The 19294-nt window shown below is 38.3% G+C and overlaps 2 protein-coding genes across 13 annotated transcripts in view; one reads left to right on the top strand and one right to left on the bottom strand.

Annotated features, from left to right (window-relative positions):
- Positions 1-12177, top strand: part of LOC139757725 (uncharacterized) — a 221327-nt gene extending 209150 nt beyond the window's left edge. For all 10 annotated transcript variants that reach the window (XR_011714700.1, XR_011714699.1, XR_011714698.1 and 7 more), the window contains one exon: positions 10441-12177. Coding sequence is in view for 2 of the 10 variants with exons in the window: in XM_071678516.1 (XP_071534617.1) it covers positions 10441-10549 (109 nt within the window). In the remaining 8 variants the exon portion in view is untranslated. The remainder of the gene's footprint in view (positions 1-10440) is intronic.
- Positions 1-19294, bottom strand: part of Psi (P-element somatic inhibitor) — a 487743-nt gene that overhangs the window by 6149 nt on the left and 462300 nt on the right. The window contains exon 19 of one of the 3 annotated variants that reach the window (XM_071678312.1): positions 12604-12813. The exons of the other annotated variants lie outside the window; for them this stretch is intronic. The gene's annotated coding sequence lies outside the window, so the exon portion shown is untranslated. The remainder of the gene's footprint in view (positions 1-12603; positions 12814-19294) is intronic. 3 annotated transcript variants of the gene reach the window in all.

Raw genomic sequence — 19294 nt, 5'->3', positions numbered from 1 at the left:
AAGACAGTTACCTAGGTCAGAGGAGTGCAACTTGACAACTACTTAAGTGCTGGCTTACTAAACAGCTGTCACTAACTCTTCCAGTTCTCGGGCGGGTAGTATTGGTAATATAACTACGCAGTTGGTGGCTGCCTACTAACTACTACCCACTTTTCATAGGAGTTTACAGTTGGTTTTGAATCATAATTCATCTGTTAAGGGTTCTCATGTAGGGATGGCTAAGTTTTATAAAGTATTCTCAATATGCTGTTAGTGTCCAGTCATGACATCTTATAATTATGTCAAAGCTGAATAATCGTAGATTGCTATACCACAAGCACTAAGAAAATTGTTTGGAACTAAACTCCACTTGCTGATGGTCATCTTGCAAGGAACACCAGGAATATGTTCAATAATACAGTAAACCCTCGATTTAACAGACTAATTGGAGCGAAGGGGTTTCCATGAATGTTGAGTCTTCTTAAATGTAATCTAGTTGAAGAGAAGTTTTTGGTGAAAGAGAAAAGAGAGGCATTTGGGCACTACTTAAAGGAAGGAGTGTAAATGATTGGCAGATGTATTAGAGAAAGCAGCAGGAGATCAAGAGGAAATGTGCAGGGGTTGAAAAAGAGGGCAAATGCGAGTTGGGGTGAGAGGGTATCATTAAACTTTAGGGAAATAAAGATGCTTTAGAAGGAGGTAAATAATTCTTTAAATTTTCATTATTTCATATACTGTATTATTTTTTGTTCAGTCAGTTAAATCAGAAATCTGCTATATCAGGGTATGTTGCTTCAAGGGTTTACTGTATTCTTTATGTACCTTATAAATGAGAACTGCCCGAATTAAAAACATTAAAACAATTAGTATACCATGAAAGTATATAGTACTGCAATGGATAAACTTTGGCTTGCAAGCCAAAGCAAGTTTATCCATTTCAGTATTATATATAGATTCATTATGAACGATGACAAGACTGAAAAATATAGCACATTAAGAATACTGTATGAAAACTTGGCGTTCCCTACATTGGGAACTGTTACAGTTAAAATATGATGAAAAAATTTTTCCCAGGGCTTGTGAGTAGGAATCTAGTATCATTTTGCTTTGACAGTATTATATTAGGGATTATGACTGGAATACCCTACAATATCTTTAAATTTTTAAATATAATTATCCCAGGACCCCTTCCTGAAAGGGTCCTAGTGTTACCAAGGAACTTTTCCAGGGGCTCTTACATTTCCAAGGAGCAGAATGGATTCCTTTGGAGCAAAAAGCTCTTTGATGAGACTGTGCAGTTTCATAAACTGACAGTGATACAGTCTTGCCAAACCTGAGTTTTCACTTAAGGTGTTACCTAGAGCAGGCACAGTCCAGAAACAACAAATAGAATATTTGAAATAGAGAAAAAATATATATATTTTTTCAAATCTCACTACTACAAGGCCTTAAAGTCATTCTAAGGGTTAGTCCTCAAATTTTTGACTGTTTTTACAGAGGTCCCTTGGCAACTGCTGGGGATATATTCCTGGAAAACCTTGTGGTAGGCAACACTGCAGTTGGCTAGGTACTAGCCTTAATGAAAATACTGAAATAAGGGGTTAGGAGGAGTGACCCTCAAAGGACATATATAAAGTCCTATTATAAGGACTTCAAAATTAAAAATCAGCAATATATACCACAAAAACATGTTTCATCTACAGTGATGTAAAGAAATGGTGTACAAACTGTAGAGAACAAATAAAAAAAATATAATACTGTATGGAACAACGACCGAGCATCAGCCCTGATGCTCTGTGCTTGGTCTCTGTATTCCTACAAAGCAGGCAGCCAGCTATGCCACATTTCTCTATGGTTCACTCAGTTAACACCCAATTGCCTTCTAATTGACATGGCCCTATCAGCATGTGTAAGGTGATCACGTAAATCCACATTTTCCTCTAAAGAGACAATTTCTAACGGTTCAAATTACATTAATTTTTCAATAAAATGTATTCAGTCAGATACACTTTTCACAAAATGTGATACCTACTTTGGTGGTTTTCTGTTGATTTTTGTTGAGTTCAGTCACTCGCATAGTGATCAGACTCGTTCGCTACCCTCTGACTCAGTGAACAACTATAGTTTTATGAACATTAGAAAGGGATATGATAGTAATAAAAGTAATGATTGCTGTTGAAAAACAAAGAAAATCCACTTGCCTAAGTTTTAGGTTAGATGCAATTGAATGCTACAAATGTGGTGAAAGAAGGGCAAACATCAGTACTTAAAATTAATTGAAATAGGCCAGAATAACAGAGTACACCATCCAAACTCTCAAGGTTGTGTTCATATAATTACTGATGTTCTCATTTCTTTTGCTGAGTTCTAATGACATGTTTTCTCTCAAGTTTCTTTTTCATTGATCAATGGGTATTTTTTATCATTATTGTCATTATTATTATTATTATTATTATTATTATCATTTATTATTTTTATTATACTTTGTCGCTGTCTCCCGCGTTTGCGAGGTAGCGCAAGGAAACAGACGAAAGAAATGGCCCAACCCCCCCCCCCCATACACATGTATATACATACGTCCACACACGCAAATATACATACCTACACAGCTTTCCATGGTTTACCCCAGACGCTTCACATGCCCTGCTTCAATCCACTGACAGCACGTCAACCCCGGTATACCACATCGCTCCAATTCACTCTATTCCTTGCCCTCCTTTCACCCTCCTGCATGCTCAGGCCCCGATCACACAAAATCTTTTTCACTCCATCTTTCCACCTCCAATTTGGTCTCCCTCTTCTCCTTGTTCCCTCCACCTCCGACACATATATCCTCTTGGTCAATCTTTCCACACTCATCCTCTCCATGTGCCCAAACCACTTCAAAACACCCTCTTCTGCTCTCTCAACCACGCTCTTTTTATTTCCACACATCTCTCTTACCCTTACGTTACTCACTCGATCAAACCACCTCACACCACACATTGTCCTCAAACATCTCATTTCCAGCACATCCATCCTCCTGCGCACAACTCTATCCATAGCCCACGCCTCGCAACCATACAACATTGTTGGAATCACTATTCTTTCAAACATACCCATTTTTGCTTTCCGAGATAATGTTCTCGACTTCCACACATTCTTCAAGGCCCCCAGGATTTTCGCCCCCTCCCCCACCCTATGATCCACTTCCGCTTCCATGGTTCCATCCGCTGCCAGATCCACTCCCAGATATCTAAAACACTTCACTTCCTCCAGTTTTTCTCCATTCAAACTCACCTCCCAATTGACTTGACCCTCAACCCTACTGTACCTAATAACCTTGCTCTTATTCACATTTACTCTTAACTTTCTTCTTCCACACACTTTTCCAAACTCAGTCACCAGCTTCTGCAGTTTCTCACATGAATCAGCCACCAGCGCTGTATCATCAGCGAACAACAACTGACTCACTTCCCAAGCTCTCTCATCCCCAACAGACTTCATACTTGCCCCTCTTTCCAAAACTCTTGCATTTACCTCCCTAACAACCCCATCCATAAACAAATTAAACAACCATGGAGACATCACACACCCCTGCCGCAAACCTACATTCACTGAGAACCAATCACTTTCCTCTCTTCCTACACGTACACATGCCTTACATCCTCGATAAAAACTTTTCGCTGCTTCTAACAACTTTCCTCCCACACCATATATTCTTAATACCTTCCACAGAGCATCTCTATCAACTCTATCATATGCCTTCTCCAGATCCATAAATGCTACATACAAATCCATTTGCTTTTCTAAGTATTTCTCACATACATTCTTCAAAGCAAACACCTGATCCACACATCCTCTACCACTTCTGAAACCACACTGCTCTTCCCCAATCTGATGCTCTGTACATGCCTTCACCCTCTCAATCAATACCCTCCCATATAATTTACCAGGAATACTCAACAAACTTATACCTCTGTAATTTGAGCACTCACTCTTATCCCCTTTGCCTTTGTACAATGGCACTATGCACGCATTCCGCCAATCCTCAGGCACCTCACCATGAGTCATACATACATTAAATAACCTTACCAACCAGTCAACAATACAGTCACCCCCTTTTTTAATAAATTCCACTGCAATACCATCCAAACCTGCTGCCTTGCCGGCTTTCATCTTCCGCAAAGCTTTCACTACCTCTTCTCTGTTTACCAAATCATTTTCCCTAACCCTCTCACTTTGCACACCACCTCGACCAAAACACCCTATATCTGCCACTCTATCATCAAACACATTCAACAAACCTTCAAAATACTCACTCCATCTCCTTCTCACATCACCACTACTTGTTATCACCTCCCCACTTGCGCCCTTCACCGAAGTTCCCATTTGCTCCCTTGTCTTACGCACTTTATTTACCTCCTTCCAGAACATCTTTTTATTCTCCCTAAAATTTAATGATACTATCTCACCCCAACTCTCATTTGCCCTTTTTTTCACCTCTTGCACCTTTCTCTTGACCTCCTGTCTCTTTCTTTTATACATCTCCCACTCAATTGCATTTTTTCCCTGCAAAAATCGTCCAAATGCCTCTCTCTTCTCTTTCACTAATACTCTTACTTCTTCATCCCACCACTCACTACCCTTTCTAATCAACCCACCTCCCACTCTTCTCATGCCACAAGCATCTTTTGCGCAATCCATCACTGATTCCCTAAATACATCCCATTCCTCCCCCACTCCCCTTACTTCCATTGTTCTCACCTTTTTCCATTCTGTACTCAGTCTCTCCTGGTACTTCCTCACACAGGTCTCCTTCTCAAGCTCACTTACTCTCACCACCCTCTTCACCCCAACATTCACTCTTCTTTTCTGAAAACCCATACAAATCTTCACCTTAGCCTCCACAAGATAATGATCAGACATCCCTCCAGTTGCACCTCTCAGCACATTAACATCCAAAAGTCTCTCTTTCGCACGCCTGTCAATTAACACGTAATCCAATAACGCTCTCTCGCCATCTCTCCTACTTACATAAGTATACTTATGTATATCTCGCTTTTTAAACCAGATATTCCCAATCATCAGTCCTTTTTCAGCACATAAATCTACAAGCTCTTCACCATTTCCATTTACAACACTGAACACCCCATGTATACCAATTATTCCCTCAACTGCCACATTATCATTATTATTATTATTATTACTACTACTTCTATCATTATTATTAACATTACTATTATCATGGTTTCTTTTTTTACAGGCAATAGTATTTCATTTTATTATTTAATAATCTAAGACATTTCAGTTTGGAGGACTGACCTGTGAAGAGCACTTGGGTGATAAAATTTTCGTCTTTGACTTCGAACCTTATCTTATTTCAAACATTGATCTTCCTGCTTATCTTAGGTAAACTGGATGGTTTACACTATTATATGGTACATTTAAGCAAATTTGAAGTACAGCCTACCTAAATTTCACCACATTCATATATTAGTAAGTAGATGGCTATATCGCTCCTCTCTTAGTTGTATTATACTTATACAGTAGGACTTATGTTATCCAAAATGGTTTGGATGACAAAAATTCCGATTAAAAAAGTTTTTTCTTGATATATTAAAATCTAATAATTCAGAAATTGCCCATCCCTTGCTTTTATGCTGGATTATGTTTTGTGAAAACCTCGCACAAAGAGAAATCATGTGGCACTGGCGGATTCTCCTGTTATCTTCACCATATGTAGCTTCCAACATAAAATACATTTATCTAGACATCCATTACTTGCTTGAAATGGCTCTAGCTCAGCTACACTGTTATCTTTATAAAAAATGCTCATATATATTCATTGCTTTAGTCCCAAGCTGAAAGTTACTAAGGCTGATTTTCTTCTTCGTCCCAAGCTCTGTGTATAATGAGGGCACTTTCTCCATTAATGGATTTCTAACTCTTGGGGTTACTTTGGCAGACAGTAGAGTTGAGCTAACCACAGCACTTCACATTTTTTCTGCATTCTTCTTTATATTATGAATAGATTCACCCAGGTTTTAAGGATGCCCAAGTGCTGACACACCCTCACCAACAACAACTTGCGGTAAGATTTCCAACTTTATTTTTAAGGTTAGAGAAGTTTTCTTCCATTTAAATGTTGGTTCTGGGGTTGGAGATGTTGCTGAATGTAGGAATTCCTTATTAAAAAATTCAAACGCAACGAAAATCACATTAGCTGGTATAACCAAATTGCACAGGAAGCATAGTGCCTTGCACAATGGTGGTAACTGCAAGACTAACTTGCTGGTGGAAATATGGCACACTCCATCCATGACCCAAACTAACTCCATCCGCCAACCCTCACAAATGTTTTGGCACAATATCACGGTGCTTGATGTTCCTTCACCAGAATCAGTATATCCTAAGATTTCTAGCTTCTTTTTAAGGTCCAAGAGGTTCTCTGTTTAAGCATTGGTTCTGGGGTGAGATGTTACTAGATGTTTGGATGCCACATTTACAAGCACAAACACAGTGGGTTGCACAAATCCACACCCAAATGGTAACTATGAGACTAACTCACTGGTGGGAATGTGGTATGCTCCACCCAGGACCCACACTTACTCCACTGGCCGACACTTGCAAATGTTTTGGCACATTCACATTTAAAAATATTTTACCTGTTTTACATAGAGGAAATACTAATATATATATAAGTATGTGTGCACTAATAAAAGACTCGATCTTCTGTTTTGTGGTCTTAAATTGTCTTAAATAGTTGTAATGCCAACGATGAAGTTCTTCATAAGTGCCGCCTTAGACTCTCCTGTAATCAGCCTCTTGCAGTACTCGATCTTCTTTTTAAGGCTGAAGACAGCTTGCAATTCCTTGTGCTTTGTGCAAGACATGCACAGCTTTGAGGAGCTGTCAGGCAGTGGCTGACAATGCTTGAAAGGAGCTATAGTCCACAACTGTAATTAAGGGTGCACAAACGTGCAAGACCAGCATACACAACACTACCACAAAGTACATGGATTATGGTAAACAGTCACCAGTGCCACACCATTCTGGGTGGTGAGTAGACTAATCATTATGGTGCAGTGCTTGCATGATTTGAAATATTTTTACATTATTTCAATTTTTCAAATTTTTTTTGGATATTGGAAGGTTGACAAATGAAATAAAAAAAACATACATTGGTTTGAATATTTTGTTATTTTGAATTATGGATAACAGAGGTTTTACTGTAATGGGTTTTTAATTTCGTAAGAAAAAAATTAGTTTTCAGTGTACTTGACCATTTTGGTATTCAGTGGTCAGAAGACTGGTTTAGTGAGAGTAGTTGGGTGAAATAATTTTTTCTTTGACTACAGTAAATCTTTTCATATTTCATGTCAAATATTGTTCTTACAGCTCATTTAAACATATATTTGATCATTCTGATGGCATGTATTATGCTCTTTTGGTAAATTTCAGCAAATATCTTAGTTTTATATACTGTAAGTCGAGGATACCCACTTACTTTCCAATAATTCAAATTACTCTCCTTGTGGGAGAAGTGGGAGACGAAATTGGAGGTGGAAGGATGGAGTGAAAAGGATTTTGAGCAATCGGGTCCTGAACATACAGGAGGGTGAAAGGCATGCAAGGAATAGAGTGAATTGGATTGACGTGGTATACTGGGGTCGATGTGCTGTCACTGGATTGAACCAGGGCATGTGAAGCGTCTGGGATAAACCATGGAAAGTTTTGTGGGGTCTGGACTTGGAAAGGGAATTGCTATGAGATGAAACGTTCAATGAAGAGCTAAATGAAGTTGAAAAACTGCATGGCTCTCATTTAAGAGGGTCTGTAAAGATCTATTGACTGCATATAAGGTCAATAAGATCCAACTATTTTGGTTCGTGGGACTAAAAAAAATGTTTAAATTTTGTTGAGCTGTGGTTTCAGTGCATTACACATGACAGCTAGAGACTGAGTGTGAACGAATGTGGCCTTTGTTGTCTTTTCCTAGCTCTACCTTGCGCGCATGTGGTGGAGGGGGGGGGTGCCATTTCATGTATGGCAGGGTGGCAGCAGAATGGATGAAGGCAGCATGTATGAATATGTATATGTGTATATATGTATGTGTCTGTGTATGTATACGTTGAAATGTATAGGTATGTATATGTACGTGTGTGGGCGTTTATGTATATACATGTGTATGTGGGTGGGTTGGCCCATTCTCTCGTTTCCTCGCACTACCTCACTAACGTGGGAGACAGCAACAAAGTATAATAAATAAATATAAATAACATATAATATATGGTATTTCCTGTTGGATACAGACAAGTGTTTGGGAGACTTGACTACAAAAATATAGAAAGTAGCCCCAGCTGCCTGATGGGTGGAAAAAATGCTATAAACACTCAAAACTGTATGCTGCAGTTGGTAAAATAGTATCCATTATCTTGAGCATGGCTACTCAAAATTGCATTTGATAATACTGTTGTAGGCAAGGGACCTTTGTATTAGGAAATGTTCTAAGTCACTCTTTTTTTTTTTTTAAGCTATCTCCTAAGTGTATTTGTAGAACATTTTAAACCCATCATTTCTGCAAAATGTACTGCCTGAGAAAGAGATTAATATTGACTTAAAGATGCAAATGACTTGAAGGAATGAGGCTGTTGAGCATCAGGTACATGTGGACGAGTCGCTTGGAGTAGCTTCCTCTACCATTCAAACAATAGTTGATAATAGTGAGATGATGAAAAGCAGCCCAGAGAGGTATTGGTGTGCTGTCAAGAATGTGAAAGTCATAAGTAACAAACTGCAAACTCTGACAAACTTGTTTGTGTTGATTACACTGTTTATATCGTATTCATATCAACGTCTTCATTTTGTCCATTAATCACAAAATGACATCTGCAGATCTATTTCATTTACCAAAGGAAGCCATTCTATAACACATACTAGTGTAAGAATTGACAATGTCAAAACCCCTTTTAATGGATCATTTGCTTGATGGACATTCCTCGAGAATGCATCTCTTTCATTATATGACGTCTCTTTGTACAAGGGCCTTCAGTATCATCAATTTTATTATCACTGTAATTATCATCACTGTTTTTCTTTATATAATTATTTGATATTATTACTATCCTGGGGATAGGGGAGGAAAAATACTATCCACGTATTCCCAATGTGTTGTATAAGGCAACTAAGAGGGGCCAAAAACTCTTCCCTTCTAAAAGCTGAAACAGAGCGAGCCAGGCAAGAAGTGCTCATCCTCCTTCAAAGTTCAGGCAAGGGTGTCTGAATGTGTGTGGATGTAACCATGATGGCAGGAAAGAAGAGATAGGAAGTATGTTTGAGGAAAGGAACCTGAATGTTCTAGCTCTGGGTGAAACAAAGCTCAAGGGTAAGGGGTAAGAATGGTTTGGAAATGTCTTTGGGAAAAGTCAGGGGTTAGTGTTAAGGTGAGAGGTAAGGCAGGGGTAGAACAGCTGCAAGAGTATCAATAAAATAAGGTAATTTTTTTTAGCTCTCTTTAATAAGTTCTTTACCTAATGTATGAATTCATAATAATCTACACATTTAGAGAGACACTTTGAGAGCTCGATGCCAGAACATGCTAGAAGGTGAATGATGTGCAAGGAATAGAGAATTGTAGCAGTGTGGTATAAAGGGAACAATGCACTGTCTATGGACTGAACCATGAAGCATCTGAGGGAAACCAAGGAAAGGGGCCTGGTTGGAGATAGGGAGCTGTGGTTTCAGTGCACTGCACATGACAGCTAAAGAATGGATGTGAGCAAATGAAGAGAGGCCTGTTCCTGGTGCTATCTTGAAGATGCGAACAAGTATGAAAAAAAAAAGAATATTCAGAGATAATATACGAAAATCGGTAAAATAAACATGTTTGACTGAGCATTAGCATCATCTTTGGTTTAAAACATTTAAAATGTAATTAATAAAATGATAAGCTAAATTGTATTCATAGATTTTTTGCAGCACTATTTGTTCAGTAAGTCCTTACTTAATGCATGAATTACTAATCATCTACATACACAGAATCCATAAGAGAAAACAGGCAAAATAATTGCAAGTCTTACGTGCCATTAAGCAATCATTTTGCGTTCCTGCCTGGCTGGCCACACAAATTTGAGTTTACTATATATTCTTAAAATAATTATGGCACTGAAAGAAGCATGCAAAAAGAAAATTCAAATGAAAAATGTGTGAAAGACCATGCCATGAGTGTACAGCAGTAAAGGAAGATTCTCATCTGTTGTTGCTGAATGACTTTTTCTATTTGTTCAGTTCAGTAGTAATTTATGCTCATGGTAACCAGTCCTTTAAATGTCAAGAAAAAAAGTTGAAAATAAAATAATGGTACTTGTATGAACTTTAATGTAGCAATGTCCATTAGGCTGGTAACCACGCACACTGATTTCCTTTGCCCATCACCAATGCAACTCTAAAAAATACTAATTCATATTTGTATATTTTCAGATACATCCTAGGCTTGATTACACCTTCTATTGGGCCAAAGGCAACCTGGAGCATACAGTTTGCTGCAGGTGATGTTTTTACAAAGCAAAGTAGCAGACAGGCTAAATAAATCTACATGGTGCATGGCAAAAAAGGAAGAAAAAGTTATTAAAGTTGGAGGCTATTGGAAACATTTTGTGCAAGACAAAGTAGCAGCAAACAAGCTAAATCATGGTGGATGGTCAAAAAGAAAGAAAAAGATACTATGAGTAAGAGGCTACTGGAAATGTTCTGTGCAACACAAAGTAGCAGAAGACAGGCCAAATCAGGTCTACATGGTGGCTAGTGAAAAAAGTATGAATCAGAGGCTCTGGGAATGTTTTGTGTAAGAAAAAGCAGCAACAAACAGGCCAAATGAGAGAGAGAGAGAGAGAGAGAGAGAGAGAGAGAGAGAGAGAGATTACTAATGTTTATTATTGAGGTATTCATAAAATCATTTGAAGGCCTTTTCAAATTTTTAAACCCACTTATGAAAACTTTCTACCCAAATGTTAATGTACCGAAATGTTAGGATACACTGATGAATTAGTATATTTTTTATTTATATGTTATTTTGCTTTGTCGCTGTCTCCTGCGTTAGCGAGGTAGCGCAAGGAAACAGACAGAAGAATGGCCCAACCCACCCACATACACATGTATATACATACACATCCACACACGCAAATATACATACCTATACTTCTCAATGTACATATATATATATACACACAGACATATACATATATACACATGAACATAATTCATACTGTCTGCTTTATTCATTCCCATCGCCATCCCGCCACACATGGAATAACAACCCCCTCCCCCCTCATGTGTGCGAGGTAACGCTAGGAAAAGACAACAAAGGCCCCATTCGTTCACACTCAGTCTCTAGCTGTCATGTAATAATGCACCGAAACCACAGCTCCCTTTCCACATCCAGGCCCCACAGAACTTTCCATGGTTTACCCCAGACGCTTCACATGCCCTGGTTCAATCCATTGGCAGCACGTTGACCCCTGTATACCACATCGTTCCAACTCTATTCCTTGCACGCGTTTCACCCTCCTGCATGTTCAGGCCCCGATCGCTCAAAATCTTTTTCACTCCATCTTTTATATTTTATATTTATATCATTAGTAAATGATATAAATTCAAAACATAATGTAAAATAAGATTTCAGGATATTAAAAACAATCTAACCATAGGAAAATAGCTGAAAAACTAGTTCCCATAAAGGGAATTCCAAATGTGATCAATTAAGTGTGTCTGGCTGGTATATATGGGTAACGATACAGTATATTTACGTAACAATCAAAAACAAAATGTGGACCATGTTTGTCATGAATGATAGTGCTATTTTCCTTCAATCTTATACTTTAAAAATTAACTTCAAAATACTTATATGGTTGAAGAAAAGAATAAAGATCTTATTCGTAACCTATAAGGATGAGAGGGAAACAAATGATTTCATGGCCCCTCCTTTATTTTCTCAATTTCTCATAGATACCATTTCATGGACATAGGATAGCCACATATTTCTCTAACTCTGGCTGAGTTAGCCGTTTGACGCATTTGCTTTGACTTGCCTATCGACAACCTTTGGTGCCATGAAAGTCAACCTATCTTACCACTGAGATGGCTATAACTGCACTAAAATGTTTATGGTAACAAAAGGCTCTCACTTCAAGTAGCATTACATTAAATCTATTATGTAAAGTTAGTGTCATGTGCTTTTCCTTCATAATCATGATACTTCCAGTATGCTGTTTAAACACATCAGTATTTTCACCTAATGTAAAACAATGTCACCATAGACATGCTGGCTATATAAATAATACAACTTAAGAGGATTTTCCTTCTTGAGAATTTTATGCAGCTTGATACTGGATTTTGTTTTCCTTTTACAAAACATCACCATAAATGATACTTTACAGAAAGCAGCATTATGATTTCATATCTCGATGAAGTTGAGGAAAAGTGAAGTAAGACATAATAACCTTCCCTGGTCGCAATTAGTCCTACAGTGAATTTCATTTATTGCTTGTACAAGTTATAAAAAGGTATGCATTCTTATTTCAGTCTCGTCTCAGATCTAACATCCAAATGGCCAGTTTAGATGCTGGGCCTGAAGCTGACCCCTACCTCCAGTATATCCTGAGTCTACATACTGCATCTGCCCGGTCTGCTGTACTCGGATGTGGTGCTCCAGGAGTGTTCCATTGTCAGCTTGTTCTGGTTTTTGATGTTAACAATATCCCTGCCACCGGTGCCTACTGTACCCAGCCATCCACACTATCTGCCATATCAACAACAGCCAAGCCAGGGTGGGAAGCAGAGGGAGATGGATCGTGCCTGGTAAGTATCAAAAAATATCCAAAGGAAAATGGAAAATATCAGACTGTCTCATATCAACAAACTTGCAATTCAAAATTTATTAGGTATGGGCAAATTCTGAATCTGAGAACTTGCAAAAGCAAAACTTTCTGATGATTATATCACTCGAATGGCTTTAGACAACATGCCAACAACATTTTGTGTCTGATTTTGCTATGGCTGGATGTAAGGCTTGGGTGCAACTTGAGAGATGATGATCACCTTCATGTACACTTCACATCCATTTACATGGGTTATTACCATGTGGTTATACCTGCAGTTCAGGTACTGATTATTAAGTCTAGGCCCACAATAGTCCTTAGCTAGATATTTATGTACTCATTTATAACAAACTCTTAACATGTTATATGAAGAAAAAATATGTTGAAAAACTAATTTGAGTAAAAAAAAAAATTAAATTGGAAAACATGATTATCATGAAATGAAAAGCAAATAGAGGGTAGGCCTATTACAACATGGTCAATAAATAGGGAACATCAACATACAATAGCATGAAACCTCCGCTACCCTGAAGCTGTGCCTTTTGGAATTCTAAATAGGTGTGTAAAATACAGGGCAACAATGGCATACAACCATCCAGTTTCAGAAATTCTTTTTTTGTGGTCTTAACACTTATTGTTCTACTGCATAGATATTTAGCCTAAAATCTTAACTAGATAGCCTTTGCAGTTTTTTCTAATGGGGTATTTCTTACAAGTTTAAAGTCCATCTGAGGTCAAACTTTCCAAAGCTTCTTCAGGCTCTGGCATTCTTTTCCCTCTCAAGAGGAACTTTCTCCAATATCACATATAATTCATTGTCTTATCCCATTGTATATGATTTTGTTGAATTATCTTTTATACACAATTACTTTTCCCATTTTAGTAAGATAGTGCAAGGAGCAGATGAGCAATGGTCTCATTTGCACATATCCACTCTCCAGTTGGCATGTATATTGTAATGGAAGTAGAGCCTACCATCCAATGCAGCCAAGCCCCCGCAGTGTTACTCAAATCAATCCCATTCACTCTTTTCAATTTATCCAGTGTAAACCTCTCATCCTCCTTGAATGTTCTGATCCATATTCATCGTATTTGATTAATTCACTGGTGTGATGGCATATGGCACGACATTTTACTGTAGTATCTAATTTTATTTTTAATTTCAATAACATTATGATCTGAGTAATGAAAATGTGTCAGTGATGATGTCGCATATCAAATAACATTGTGTAAGTCAGATCCATTATATATTCCCTTTTGGCTGATTCCATTATCTACTAAAAGTAAACTTTTCATGCAGCCTGAAGAATTTCCTTTTGTGCAAGAGATTTTTACTTGTGCTACTCCCATGGAGGATCTAAGCAACAGCATTGTTTCCTACCCATTTCCATCTTAAGTAAAGAAGTTGTCACATAAAAGTGTTACAGTCGTAACTGGGTTTTCAAGATTATTAAAGTGAGATTTTGTGTTCCTTGTTCTATCAGTGCTTTTCATGCAGGACCTGACTTGTTCACTTCATATTTCCCTGCAGGATCCGACTTTTTGTATTTCATACCCTGCACCTTTTAAAAGCACAAGGGTCAAGCATCAGACAATCTTGGTCATAATTTGCTACCTATAATGACCACATTTTGTGCAGTCATTCAAGTTTTGCACTTTGTTTACAGATGCATGCACAACCTTTACAGTTATGGTAAACTGATAAATCATATATACTGTGTTAGAGAAAATTATATGCATTCACTCAGAGCATACAGTAGTGATAGTGGCTTTGAAACAGCATCTGTTTGTCCAAAGCAGTGGTTCCAAACCTCTTTTCCATGCTAACTTATTTTAATTTTCCAAGTATATTGCAACCCTAACCAAGCATAAACCAACTTATTCTTAATTAAGGAATCACCAAAACCAGAAACCTATAGTACCTAAGGGAATTAGCATTACTGCATTTAGCAAACAAGAGTAAAACAACTCAGGCATATAACACTTTCAAAATATACATGAATACAGAAAACCTGCTCACATTGACATTAGAAAATATTTTCCGATAGCTGTGGAGAAGTCTTGATGGTTTCATGACTCAAGAAAAATGCTTGGCAACCCCAGGGTTGGGATCTCCTTGTTTAAACATTATGTCTCCCCTATCACCACCAGGGGGTCAGCGATACAGTAAGTTGCATTACAGTATGCATTTTCATTTTTCTGTATTTGTTAAGGTGTGTTTCCTGTTGCTGATAGTGTACATACTTAACATTTTTGTCCATATTGGATGCCTATGTGGCATCATAATAAATCAACAACTCTAGGATCTGAGGCATGTATCTGGCTGCTGCTTTTCACAGTTTGTGTTTGGAGACTAGTCATTCGAGGACTGACTGTTACAATGCCTCCTCCTTCCTTTGAACAGCTAAGTTATGGGTAGTCTCTTCCTCCTTTCATCCTATGACTTTTCTATCTTTACAAGTCAGTTCTACAAACACATGTGAGCCGTGATTAAATTTTACTCCTTTTTTTCCATCTGCATTTCTTTCACTTGAGATGGCTATTGACTGGGGCATGTTTTGACCATGCCATGTCATTCACTGAAAAAAAGTACATATGATAAGCAGGGCCATTATCATATTAGTACCAAAGTTTTATTATCAGTCATCAGTTAATTTCCCTTTCACATATTGGTTATTTCATTCTCTGTCCCATAAAGGGCTATATGCACTGAAGTCATTACACAGTAGTTCACTTATCCAGTCTTCAAAACCTGTTTAAATATGTTTTCCTTCTGGAGGGGAATATAAACAAAGTAATTTCAGATTTACTCTTGATGCTCTCTCTTGCAATGTAGTACACAAAAGGAACTACATTATGAATGTTTTTTTACTCGACAGTAATGTTGGCACTTTTAGCCCTATCATCAAGTGCAGGGTTAGGTTTATAAAATGCATAGATATACAAAAAGGTTAAGTTTTCATTTCCTAGCTTGGTTTCTTACAAGCAAATGATTTAAGGGGAAATTTCATTAAAAAATAATAATATTTTCCAAATAGGACTGTATTCCTCTACAATTCCACTGTAGAGTACTTTCCAGGTGGGGAGTGCTCATCCTTCTCAAAGGCTCAGACTTGGGTGGATGTAACAAAGATGAAACAAAAAGGATGCTCAGGCTCAGAGTGAAGCAAAGCTCAAGAGTAAAGAGTAATGGTTCAGAAATGTCTTGAGCATAAAGACAGGGGTTGGTGTTAGAAGAGCTAAAGAAGGGGTAACATTACACTGATGTAGGAGTTTAAGGAAGTGAGCTCCAGAATGATGTGGGTAAAAATAAAACTGGATTGTAAGATATATAAAATTTATATTATACTTAATCACTGTTTCCCGCGACAGTGAGGTACCTCCAGGAAACAGATGAAGAATAGCCCATCCACTCATATATACATAAATGCCCACACACACAGTTAAATACATATACATATCAACATATACATACCTATACATATACACACACAGACATATACATATATACACATGTACATATTCATACTTGCTTACTTTCATCCATTCCTGTTGCTACCTTACCCCAAAGGAAACAGCATCCGTATCCCCTGCTTCATCGAGGTTGCAACAGGAAAACGAAAAAAAAAAAAAAAAAAGCCACACGTTCAAACTCAGTCTTTAGCTGACATGTGTAATGTACCAAAACCACAGCTCCCTATCCATATCCAAGCCCCACAGACCTTTCCATGGTTTACCCTAGATGCTTTACGTGCCCTGATTCAGTCCACTGACAGCACATCGACCCTGGTATACCACATCGTTCCAATTCACTCTATTCCTTGCTTCTATATCAGGCCATGAAAAGAAAGATCATGAAAGGCAAGAGTATTGGAAGCAGCTGGGTAGTTTTGTTGACAGTTTTGATGCAAGAGACCAGATATTAATGATAAGTGATTTAAATGCAAAGTTGAGTATTGTGCCAGTTGAGGGTATCATTGGAGGAGCATAGGGTATTCAGTTAAGTAATATGATGGTGAACAATTTGTGGAGTTGTGTCCTAAGAAAGGGCTGGTGATTGTGAATACCTGGCTTAAAGATACAGATATACACAAGTATATATACAAGAATATATACACTTTTCAATGTGAATGTGTTGAGAGGACAGCTGGTGGGATGTCTGATCATTTACCTTGTGGAGGATAGGGTGAAGATATCTAGTGATTTTGGGAAAAGAGGAAATGCTATGGGTGAGAAAGTGAGCAAGCTTGGAAAAGAGACTTGTGTGAAGGAATACCAGAAGAGATCAAGTACAGAGTGGCAAAAGGTCAAAGTATACAAAGCGAGGGGAGTGGGTGAATGTGATGTATTTGGGGCTGCAATGGTGGTATAAGTGAGAAAAGCATGAATAAGGTGGGAGATGGGCTGGTTAGAAAGGGTTGCAAGCAGTGGGATGATGAAGTAAAGTTGCTAGTGAAAGAGGAAAAAGAGGTAAATGGGTGGTACATAGAGGAAAGGAGTGCAAATGGGGAAGACATCACAGCTAGTGATGTAGTGACAAGGAGATGGAGTAAATATCTTAAAGAACTGCTGAATATGTTTGAGGATAGGGTGACAGATGTATGGTGTTTGGGTTGGGGTGGTATGTGAAGTTAGAGAATCATGGAGAGTGGTATGGCGAAGAAAGAAGTGGTGAAGGCCTTGCATAATATTAAATGTGGCAAAGTGGCTGGAATGAATAGCATTGCAGTTAAAGTTCTTAAGAAATGGGTTGACTGCTGTTAATCAGTTTCTTAGGATTTTCTGTGTATTCATGGATCATGGTAAGGTGCCTGAGATTTGGTTGAATGCATGTATAAAGGCAATGGGACTAAGCTACAGAGGTATAGGTTTGCTGAGTTTACATTATAAGTTGTAATGGGAAAGTAGATTGAAAAGATAAAAAAAAATGTTCAGAGCAACAGATTGGGGAGGAACAGTGTGGTTTCAGAAGTGGCAAAGGGTGTGTGTGTTAGGTGTTTGCTTATGAACCTGGAGAAAGTGTATAAGGTTGATAAAGATGCCTTGTGGAAGGTTTTAAGAATATATGGTGTGTGATACAAGCTGCTAGAAGCTGTGAGGAGCCTTTGTCAAAGGTGTAAGGCATGTGTACTAATAGGAAGAGAGTTAGCAAGTAGTTACAAGTGAGGGTTGGTCTGCAGCATGGGTGTGTGGTCACTATGGCCTTTTAATATGTTTGATGGGGTAGTGTGGGAAGTCAATGCAAGAGTCTTGGAGAGGGGGCATTTATGTAAACTGTAGAGGATGAGGGCCCTAAGAAGAGAGTCAGTTCTTAGTTGATGACATAACACTGGTGGGAAATTCAAGTGAGAAACTGCCCTTGTTTTCAACCCCAGCACCTTCCTCTTGACCTCCTGCCATTTTCTCTTATACATCCCCCAACCATCTGCCCTCCTTCCCTGTACCAATAGTGCCCAAAAGCCTTTTTTTTTCTCTTTCACTAGCAATTTTACTTCTTCACCCTATCATTCATTACCCTTTCTAAACTGTCCACCCCTCACCTTCTGCATGCCACATGCATCTCTTCCAAATGCCAGCACTGGTTCTTTAAATACCTTCCATTCCTCACCCACTCCTCTTGCTTCATTTACTCTCACCTTTTGCCATTCTACACCCAATCTCTCCTTGTATTTCTTCACACATGTCTCCATTCCAACCTTGCTTACTCTCCACTCTCTTCTCACTGATATTATTTCCATTTTTTCAAAACCTCTACAAATCTTCACCCTCACCTTCACAAGATAGAGATCAGACATCCCACCAGATGCTCCTTTCAGCACATTTACATCCACAAGTCTCTCTTTTACATGCCTGTCAATTAATATGTAATCAAATAATACCAGCTGACCGTCTCTCTTACTCATATACGTACACTTTGGTAAATCCCTCTTTTCAAACCAGTTATTCCCAACACCTGTCCCTTTTTAGCATACAACTACACAAGCTGTTCATAATTTCCATTCATACCACTGAGTAACCTAAGCTCCCTAAGTATTCCCTCAACTACCACATTAACTGCCTTTGCATTTAAATCATCCATCACTAACAACTGGTCTCTCACTTCAAATCTGCTGACAATATCCACTCAGCTGCTCCCAAAGCATTTGCCTGTCATGATCTTTCTTCTCATGGCCATGTGCACTGATAATCATCCATCTCTTGCCATCTATCTTTAGTTTTACCCATATTAATCTATAAATTACTTCTTTACACTCTATCACTCACTCCCACAATTTCTGCTTCAGGAGTAGTGCCACTCATGCCTTTGTTCTTGTCCTTCCACCAATCCCTGACATTAGTAGTAAGATTTTTTGAACCATTCTTCCCCTTTACCCTTGAGCTTTGTTTCACCCAGAGCCTGAACATCTAGGCTTCTTTCCTTAAACTTACTAGATTTTTTTTTTCTTCTCATCTTGGTT

Source organism: Panulirus ornatus, chromosome 2, assembly GCF_036320965.1.
Source record: "Panulirus ornatus isolate Po-2019 chromosome 2, ASM3632096v1, whole genome shotgun sequence".
NCBI lineage: Eukaryota > Metazoa > Arthropoda > Malacostraca > Decapoda > Palinuridae > Panulirus > Panulirus ornatus.
Note: the sequence above shows the minus strand (reverse complement) of the source record. Positions and strands in the feature narration are given on the sequence as shown.